This window comes from Orbicella faveolata, unplaced genomic scaffold, assembly GCF_042242905.1.
Source record: "Orbicella faveolata isolate gen_17 unplaced genomic scaffold, um_ofav_v1 contig_13, whole genome shotgun sequence".
NCBI lineage: Eukaryota > Metazoa > Cnidaria > Anthozoa > Scleractinia > Merulinidae > Orbicella > Orbicella faveolata.
This window is the reverse complement of record NW_028301540.1, coordinates 7,689,554-7,700,000: the sequence shown is the minus strand read 5'-3', so window position 1 is coordinate 7,700,000 and position 10,447 is coordinate 7,689,554. Positions and strand designations below refer to the sequence as shown.

The 10,447-nt window shown below is 41.3% G+C and overlaps 1 protein-coding gene and 1 pseudogene across 2 annotated transcripts in view; both read left to right on the top strand.

The window, feature by feature from the left end:
• LOC110049832 (uncharacterized) overlaps positions 1-9,863 on the top strand; it is a 12,911-nt gene extending 3,048 nt beyond the window's left edge. Inside the window, exons 3-7 of one of the 2 annotated variants that reach the window (XM_089284438.1) lie at positions 5,524-5,660; positions 6,350-6,428; positions 6,806-6,939; positions 7,168-7,279; positions 8,986-9,863. In XM_089284438.1, coding sequence (XP_089140564.1) covers positions 5,524-5,660; positions 6,350-6,428; positions 6,806-6,939; positions 7,168-7,279; positions 8,986-9,030 — 507 coding nt within the window. In that variant the 3' untranslated portion in view covers positions 9,031-9,863. The remainder of the gene's footprint in view (positions 1-5,523; positions 5,661-6,349; positions 6,429-6,805; positions 6,940-7,167; positions 7,280-8,985) is intronic. The other variant, XM_089284439.1, reaches the window with a different exon arrangement.
• On the top strand, positions 1,604-2,871 carry LOC149114817 (histamine H2 receptor-like; annotated as a pseudogene).
• Positions 9,864-10,447: the final 584 nt, after the last annotated feature.

Sequence of the window (10,447 nt, the reverse complement as noted above, 5' to 3'; positions counted from 1 at the left end):
TACTCTGGTTAGCCAGAATATCACTCAGGTTAGCCTAAATAACGCTCCGGTTAGCCTGTGTACGGCTAGCTATCAATGATGGAAATCAGCTGGATGGAAATGGTAGACTTGCCACAAGTCGGCCGAGGAAGTCGCGAGCGCGAAAAAAGTTGCCTCCCTTCAAAAAAAGCGTTAAATTTTGATGTGATACTGTAGAGATAAAGCAATGAAACACAACAAAAATGCAAATACAGAAAGTGATCAACTGAAACACGTAATCAAAACTGAAAAATGCCCGGTGAAAAGTTAAAAACTTAACAAGACAAGCAAATAATGAGAAGCCAGTTTTAAGCAGGCAGGAAAGAGACAGAGAGGAAAGGGTTCAGTATATCAACCAGAAGAGAGATGTAATGAACGAAAGCCTTCCAAGCCAAGGGATGTTACCGCCTGGATGCAGGATCTATTTTTAATTGGAAGAACACTGCCATCTTCTGCCACTGAAGTCCAAGCCCTTCTTATATTCCTTGTAGCCTGCGAGCAGGCTCACCTTTGAGTCACGCGCGCGAGCGGCGAAGAGCAAAGCGATCCGGCGGGAAGGAGTCTGGTTAAGAGGCGCCAAGAAAGTCGCGCGGCTTCGCCGGTCGATTTCGAGATCGTGGCTATGCCGCGCGCGCTAGTGCTCCAACTCGAGCCTGCTCGCAGGCTATTTTCCTTGCAGTAATCTGCATCGTCTCATTGCCTTTCACTGGGTTAACAGTCCTAACAAAACACTCGTCAAAAATCTATGCTAATTAACACCGGGTATTGAAACCTCCTTCACGGTTGTGATTTTCTTTGTTTTAACTTGATGAATTTTGAAGCGGACACCTTCGGGACGCGAAAAAGCTTCCCGTACCTGGAGCTGACGCTTACGAGAACAGTTCACGTTAGAGGCCACTAGAGTTGTAAGGGAAAGATGGCCGCCCACGGGAGCTTGCTCAGCTTACAATAAACATCCGAAATACAAAAATAACACTGTATTATTTTTGTTGTTTTATTGCCTTGTGCAATGCCGCAACAAGGGTGATAACTGCATGTGTACAAAACATTCTGTGTATACTGCAGTTCTAGCACTGGCCCTCAGTGATATGAAATAACAAACCATAATCCATAATTGCAGCCAGCATTAACATTAGCATTAACAGTCTCACTGCAACAAAAAGTAGTGATATAGTTTACTAATGTTTACGAGTATCTTTCAAAGTCCGGCCCAATTCCTTTCAAATGTCCGTTTACGAGAGCGTAAAAACAAAGGACAAGTCTCGATCGTAAGCCCTCCAAGTGTCCGCGGCAACTTACAGGAATGTCTGCTTAGGCAAGTGAGTAAATACAGAGTTTTTATGGGAGTTCAAACGGGGTTTTGTGAAGACGGTCGTAAGTAGAGCTGTCCGCTTGTGAGAGTGTCCTGTATTTAAGATTAAGTGAATTAAATGAAGCTTGCGAACATCGCTTTTTCTGTTCGGAATCGAACCGCTCGTCCTGTTTCTTATCTTGACGTCTAGGTCAATTGTTATTTAAACCCCACTGGGCTTCAAAATTTAAATAAAAAAGAGAAAATGAAATGAATTATGGAAGTTGTAGCCAAATTACGCTATCGCAAGTAAATTCACTGATTTCAGTGAAAACAACCAGAAGGCAGAAGCAATGAACGAAAGCGTTCCAAGCCAAGGAATGTTACCGCTTGGATGCGGAGTCTACTATTTACTGGGAGGAGCACTGCCATCTTCTGCCACTGAAGTCAAAGCCCTTCTTATTTTCCTCGCGGTAATCATCATCGTCACCTTTCCTTTCATCACTGCCGTGAACGCGTTGGTTGTAATGGCCGTGAAAACAAAATCCCGAGTGAGAGCCGTCAAGTCTAACATACTTCTCGCGTGTTTGGCCACGACCGACCTGATGGTGGGTGTGATTGTTCAACCCCTGTTCGCAGCGTTATTGATATCTATCGTTCGAGGAAAGATTACGACTACATCGTGTGCATTACAAAATGCCACACAGTATGTCATGAGTATCCTGTGTGAGACTTCTCTTATCCACCTTGCTTTCATAAGTGGAGAAAGATATGTAGCCATGAAGCACACCTATGGGTACAACACCGGACTAGTCACGGAGGCTCGCTTGCTAACTTGTTCTGCACTGGCTTGGTTATTTTCCCTCATTCTGCACATTCCTCTAATTATTGACAGGGATGTATTTTTAATCATCAACAACACATTTATAGCGCTATCTTTCGCCATTATCGTTTTCTGTCAAATCACGGTTTACCGTGAAGTTCGACGACACGAAAAGCAACTTTCAACTCAGCAAGTTACGGAAGAGGCAAGGCAGAAATTTCTGAGAGACAAAAAGACTTTTAAACTGACAGCTATCATCGTTTCATTGCTTTTTATCTGTTATATCCCCACGTGTGTTTTTAGAGTTGTGCTTATAAAGCTTCACTGTACCATGTCTGTACAAGAGATGTATGCGTGTTTATATTTAGGTACGTACATGATAATATTGAACTCTTTCCTAAATCCAATTATTTACTCGGTCAGAATGAGACAGTTTCGCGTAGCGTTTATTGAGTTAACTTGTGGAACTACAAACATTGCTGAAGCTGATTGAAGAAACTGAGGTGCGAGTGTTTGGATCAAACAACTCTTTTGGTCAAGCAGGACAAGGACGCGAAGGAGTTCAGCAAACCACGAACGGAACATGAAAATGTGGACAACACCCAACGATGAAACTGCTGCCTGAACACATCGCAGCCCCCGTCCAGTCTACGGCGGAGGAATTTGAAAAGATAAAAGTTAACCTTTATTTAACGTGGTCATATGCGCTTAGCTAAATAGCTACTTCGAAATAAAAATAGCGACCAAGTCTGTAGAAAGTAAAGTATATTCCCAATTCTCCGGCTAGGCCTACCGTCCGCACTAATCCGTCACACCTAAACGGAACTTTTCGAAGACGCTCTTGAAACAGGAGGAATTTGAAAACGGAACTTTGCGTCAGTTAAGTGTGGACGGAAAACATTTTGAGAATGGAGCTTTTCGAAAACCATGACATCCGATGTTTTCAATTTTCAAGCTTTGAACTCTATTGCTACCTTTAGAAATAATTCCACCTCGTCGTCCGATCACGTCCGGTCCCACCTTGTTTTTTGTTCGGCCGGACTTCGACATTTTTTTTCTTTGAAGTCCGTTCAAACAGATTTACAGTGCTTTTACAGAAACCAGAGCCACCCAGACAATGAAAACCAATCAGATGGCAGAACTGAAACAATAGATTCCAACATTTTCAAATCCAGCCAATCAGATGTCCGATAAAGAACAATGAAATCTCAACTTGTTGGTTGTGATGCTTGCGCAACTACGGTGTCTGTTAATTAAAATCGTCAAGATCAAGCCGTTAGTACTTTGAACTGGAAACCATACATTGAACTTGAACTTTGAACTTTAATTTGATTGCCGAGGAGTTGGGGAGCGGGGCTTATGTATATAACTTTTATAGTTTTAATACAAATGTATTTTATAAGAATATCGAGGCTGAAATTCGCGAAATATTTGAAGAATATACCTCAGGCTGAAATTTGAAAAGAATATAATTTTGTGAAAATATTGGACGAGCGCAGCCTGGATAAAACATGGTAAAAATTTAAAACGATCTCCGGCTGAAACGATTAAAAAATTACATGCTTTCGGCTGCCTGAACTACAGTCTTCGACGGGTAAATTGTGAATGACAAGAAACGAAGAGAAAGAAAAAAAAATGAATAAAAAGAATGTTATATTGTCCAGGTAATGAACATGAATATGTTGCCGCTTTGGGAGTAGACTGTTCACAGTCCCCTATTTTTTCGTGAGATCGTAGATGTCGATCGTTGAGCTCGTCGGGCTGCCATCTTGATCTCTTGATGCGAGCGAAACTGGAGAGAGTACAAAATGCCCGTGGGTAGGGGTGGTGGAGGGCACGGACAGTTCCGTTTTTCTTGTGCTTATGCTTATGCTTATGTCGAGCGCGTTACTAGTGAAAACTGCACAAGGCAAATAAGTGGGTTTGTTTTTCTTATGTTTGTGTTTATGCTTATGCTTATGTCGCGGCTGTTTTCACTTGTGCTTATGCTTATGCTTGTGCTTGTGCTTGTGCTTATGCTCTAGTGAAAACCAGCCTTTACCGTCATCACCTTACTATGAAGTTATATATAAACCAGGAAACTGTTTGCACAGCGCGAAAATTGCCTAGGGACGAAGTTAGCGCTACAGGCTCATGCAGTGTAGGTAGCGGTTTCTCTGTAAGTGTGCGTCAGAGATGACAACAGTAGACAAAGATAATTATTCGTTTTTTTCATTCCTTCATATACTCTCTTCCTACTCAACGAGATAGTGTGCTCCCGGATTACGTAAGGAACTCAAAATACAGACTCCCGATTTTGTCAGTTAGTAAACAAACACGTATTGGTCGGATAAATAGCCTTCCGCTGCTTTCCTCCGTCCTTCTTTCAATCATATCATATCCGTGAGTATCCGTGAACAAAACCTAAATGTGAAATAATTTTATAGTACGTGAACTTAGTTGACATTTGCTTTGCGAGCAGTGTCGTTGTTCGCGCGCTACGTTATGACGTAAAGTCAATACTAGTCTCTTCATTGGTTAAGGTGTTTTTACGTCACTAGGGAAAAAATCCACCGGTGAATTTGACGCGCTGCAAGCGGGAAAAGTCCTTTCCAACGGCGAATTAGAAGCCAACAAGCCAGGGAATAATTATTGAAAAGGACTTTTAGGAAGTCTATGGAAATGGTAACACTACATTTTACCCTAGGTCTGCATTGTACCCCCGTTCCGTAGTCCGCAGTCTGCGTTTTGCACTGACCGATTAATTGTACCTTAGTTCACGATCAGGTTCACGATGTTTCAGCAGGTAAAAAAAAAAAAACATGAATAAGCGTATTCGGTCAGGTGATCAATGTTTCTCCTTCCTGTGCACATCGAATGACGCTCAACCTCGATCGTTGGCCTTTACGCCTCTTTAAGACAACCTTTCATGTTAACTGTACAGCAGTACTTCTGGCGATGGCCGTGTAACGACTTGATGATACTGATGACGACAATGTGGACGAATACGATTGATATCAGTGGGGGTTAAAGCTATTTGTTAAAGTAGACACCTGTTTATGTAGCAATCAAGACTTTTAGGACAACTGCTTAAATTCTCTGGCGTTCATTGGCTAATTTTCTTTGTCAATAAGCGGACAGACATAAATTTATAATTTATGCGATACGTCAACGAGCAAGAGCGGACAACTTGACAATTTGTTCTCGTGGATAACAAATTGACGTCAGTTTTTTCATGCGTCTGTTCTGTTATTGACAATGAATTTCGGCATAACATTGTCAAAGTAGTCCGCGGATCCCTTTGACAATGTTTTGACGAAATTCATGATCAATAACAGGCCAGACGCATGAAAAACTGACGTCAATTTTTAAAATTGCAATTAACTTATTGATTCGATCGATTTCTCAACAGGTTTGTCAGTTGAACCGAAAGTCAGCTCCTGAAATCTCCCGTGTGAACATCGGAGAACACAAGCTGTCAGAGTGTGTCCTTGATGAGAAGACTGGACAATGTCTGCTGAATTATGGAGTCTCTGGAAACAACAAAATGTAACGATGACTTAATTGTGATTATAGTGTTGCGCAGCAGTTTTAGGTTCCTTTAAACCTCAGGAGTGTTTCCATTGCTTGAAAATCGAGAGCAAAATATATTCCAGAGTTGTAAGAAGCAGGGTCGAAATATTCTAGGTAATTGTGTTTAATTTTGTCTACTACAAGTTCTGAACTTCAAATTTGGAAAGAAACAGTCTTTTATTGCCAAAATCACGGCCACATATCAAGGTTTTCCAAGTTTACCCTAATACCATCCGTTGAAATCTCCAATTTTGCTCCTCCGTGCCCCTTTTTGGCCTTTCTGTTTTGTTTGGGTTTTGTTTTGGACTTCTTCTACGGTTTTAGCCGTTACTGTGGTATTTCAATTTATTAGATGACCAGTAGCTGAGAGCTAACTTAATCCCTTTAATAGAAATACCAACGAACGGAAATTTACCTGCAAAAGCAATTTTCCATCGCTGGAAAATTATACTTAGGACATCCACCACCCGTGCGTGGATACTTAATTTTCAACCTCTAACGAGTGAGCACTTTTCTGAAGTCGCTTTCCGGATCGATGCCTCCGCTCGACGTTCAGGGGAGGTTAGATACTAATTAACCAATCAGATTACGTGTGAAGATATTGAATTTTCGAAATATGTTATTCCATATCAGACTCATAACCTGTTCTTTTCTTATGTTCAAAGTAAAACGTTGATTGCTCTGGTTTGCGATGAAGAAGAAATAGGAAAAGTGGATCCAATGAACTCCGATTCCTCGCTCTACGTAAGTACAAAGCTGTACATGACAGTGACTTGCGTGACTGTGTTGCTTTCTGCCATCACGGCTGTGTACGTAACACAAACAATTACTTTATGGGAGTTAGGCTTATATGGTTACTTTATTTCTTAAGCAAACTCTGTATCATTATATAGTCAAAAAATACCCTTCATCGTCATTTATTTTTGGTTTGACACGCAACCAGAGGTAATGGCTGCAAAAACTGGAGAACACGTTGGAAGGAAGACATATTTTCTGTCTCGTTCTAATGTTCCAAATTTCGGTCTATATCTACATTTACATCTGTATACGTAATCTGCAAAGGGATTTACCCATCACCGCAGATGGTCTAATATTTTGTTTGTTTGTTTCATACTTAACAGTCGACATCTTTGCACAGCATTTGCGCATGCCCAGGAAGATGCTTACTTGACGCCAAACAAGACATGGGAGTTCGATTCGATTCGTCAGATGTTGGTGGGAGCGGTTTGAGTGTTGGTGCTATCGTGGGTATTGCGTAAGTAAATTAGCGAGATAACTTTGATATTACTCGTTCCTTCGAATTGAACGAAATCAGATGCTTTGACCGTGTAGGCTGGTAGTTCGGAGGCTAGGGACAGGCAAAACAGAAGCATGCTCCCCTCGCACTTTCACACCCCGATTTCATCTCCCCCTCCCCTTGGGAGCCTCTGAGGAGGAGCGTGTGCGAAGTAACTGATTTTGTCTCTTCCTTTTTTCATGGCAGTATTGCAGGTCTCGTCTTCCTGATAGTTTTGCTGTTTGCGATTTTTATTTGCTGCTTGCGACGTAAGCTGCCTTCTGGTATTCCAAAACCATCCATCTGTACTACGGTGAAGGTTAGTCGTTACTGGCGAAATAAATTGACGATTTCTGTATCTGCTTTGCTATTTGATTTTTTAGTACCTTTGGGAGAAAATGTATTGACTGCTGGGGTGATAGACCTTCTCAAAAGTCCTCATCGGTTGTAGGTAGTTCCTCTTCCTCGCGCGTTTTGCCCTAGCGGACATTTTCCTCGCTCCGATTCGGCTTTTGCAGCTCGACTTGCGTTGCAACCTCGTTTCTAACAAGGGAGGTTAATTAAAGAAGAGAGAGCCTGGGAACGAGGTTGCATGACGGAGGTCGTAAAGTCATATCGTACGTTCTGGAGCTCTCCTGTGCAGGCGTTACGCTTTTGCTTAGATATAGCTTTCTGGCACTTTAATGGGTCTTAACAAGCATTTAGTGGTTAACTAGTATATGGCGAACGAATTTCCTTCCTCGGACGGTAAGGTTGGGGTGGGGGGGGGGGGGGGAAGGTAGGGCAGCAGACCGGGGATTTTAACAGGGTATGGGGGAAGTAGCCTGAGGTACGTGCAGCCGGACGTGCCACAAAGTCCTCCATTAGTATAGTCTATACCGGCTGTGTAGACCGTCTGTGACGCAGGCTAGGGGGAAGAAGGGTAGAGAATTTGGCAGTCTTGTGATCCATGTAGTTGCACTGAAGTCTTGGCAACAAAATTATCGGTTGATAAAATAGCATTCAGCAATATCTTTTCAACATGTCATTAGATGAAAATGTTTCATCTTTAAATTTCATCCTTTGGCCGTTCACTCGTTGCTAGGAAGCTAGAAACCCCTAGGAATCCATTATGATCCCATAGAATTTCAAGGGTTCACAGTTAAAGTGCCTATGAAGTAAAAAATAATTGCTGCTGATTTGAAAGGCTTTTCAAAGTAAAGAAGAATGGCGTTTTCCTTTTTGGAATATATTTTTTCGTTTTAGAGATATTCACGTTTTTTTATTATAAGTGATGACGTCATAGGTGGTTCCACTAAACAGTTCAACACTCAATCAAGAATATCTCTAGAAATATTAAAGCAGTGTTCTTAAAACTTGGCACCAGAGATGTACATCACAAAAGAAACAAAATGACACCTGTTGTGCCGTCGCCATGACAACAGTTATGCCGCTGGTCCTGTTTCAATTAAAAATAACATTACCAAATTTTATCTTAAACAAGGACCATCCACTCCCAACAATCTAATTGGGAGAGTTAAGACAATATGGGAATCATGTGTGTTCCGAGCAAGACCCTCTATCCCTTTTCGAAGGGTTGCAAATTGCCATATTTGGTTTTTCACAGAAAGGGACTGGAGCCAAAAGTGTTGCCCTGGCAACAACACAGAAGGTGTCATTTTGTTTCTTTTGTGATGTAGATTTGTGGTGCCAAGTTTGAAGAACACTGCTCCAATATTTCTAGAGATATTCTTGATTCAGTGTTTTAATGTTCAAGTGGAACCACCTATGACGTCATCACTTTCTTCATTTGCATAATACAAAAACGTAAATATCTCTAGAACGAAAAAAGATATTCCAAGAAGGGAAACGCCATTCTTCTTTACTTTGAAAAGCCTTTCAAATAAGCAGCAATTATTTTTTACTTCATAGGCACTTTAACGTTGGTTATTAGCTACTAATGCACTGCATGATCAAGAGATTTGCAACTTCCCGGATTCACCACCAACAATTTATCCTTCTTCATGTTCCATTTTGTTTTTTCAGGTTGGATTGGGAATTATCAAGAAGAAAGCGTGTCCATGTTGCTAGTGAATGCAGGTAGTGCCCAACTACCATCTGAACAAGTTCTCTCGCCAAATGAATTGATCAAGACAAGAGCTTCTTTTTCATCGTACTATTAGGGTTTTCAAAGACCTTTAAACTGTAATCTACACTAATCAAATCATGACCAAACAAAACCCGTGCAAATAGCGTGACAGACCAATCACGGGCCTGCAAACGTGGAAAAAGCGGGAAAAATGCAACCAGTTGAAAGTGAGGGGGAAAGTGACGAAATCGCATACCTTAGCATCTGATTGGTCAAGGAAACAATGCTTATGTTCTCATTGGTTATGGTAATGCACGTGTTTTTGGAACCAACCCTAACTAAAGCGGCCTTGACGCAGGCATAAGCACACGCGCAAGCATCAAAATTTTTCCTTTTTCTTGTGCTTGCGCTTATGCTTGCGTTTGTGTTGCGACAAGCGAAAACGAAATACCGCTCAGGCATAACACGAGCACAAGGATATTTACCACACGTGGTTGTGTTTGGCCAATGAAAACACTGGATCCAGACTACCTCGCGCCTAAACAGTTCGGAATGTTCGGATGACTTTGTTAGTGCTCGTGTTTGCGTCGAATTGGTCATCCCTGTTGCTTGCGCTTGTGCTTGCGTCGCTAGTGAAAACTAGGCTTAACCCTAACTCTAAGCTTATTCAGAACTTGAAAGGCGTAATTTTCACATACTATACCTATTGTAGTTCTGTTGATGTTTACTCCGATTTGATTTGCTATAAAAATCGAACCTGAATGTAGGTACCGATCGAGCTTTATTCATACATGTATACCGAACATACGAATAAACATTTCTTTTTGTCATAAAATTCGACCTGTTATTGACCTTATTTGAGCCATGCAGTGATGAAACTAATTTATTTAATTCATTTTATTTGTCGCTCACACAAAAAAGTAACAAAACGAAAGAAGAGACTAAATTAAGGTGGGAGGAGACCTGACAGAAACTAGAAAGTTCACGGGTGACCAGGTTGAGAGAAGGAGAGGAAAGAGAGTGAACTCCCCTATTTAGCAATTACTCCACAAGCGTGCGTTGGATATGAGATGGTAGATAGCCAACTCCAAAAAGCGCGAGTGGAATAACTGTTTTATTAAAAACGCCCCCAAAATATAGAAAACTAGACTAAAACAAAAATAAAAACGGCCAAAAAAGTCACGCGTACGCTCACCATACTTGTAGAGCATTGTACAATGGTTCATAACGCATGATAGTTAAGCCAATGAAAACTCTCGAACTGCATCAGATTCAATGATACAGTTTTAAATAATGGGCTCCTGATTTTGGATATCATAAATTTATAGGCTTTGGCTTTTAACCCTCTGAGAGCTACCTGCTATGGACCGAAGCAAAAAAGTATAATCTCTTCCAGACCTCTCACGAGCAGTTTTCTAA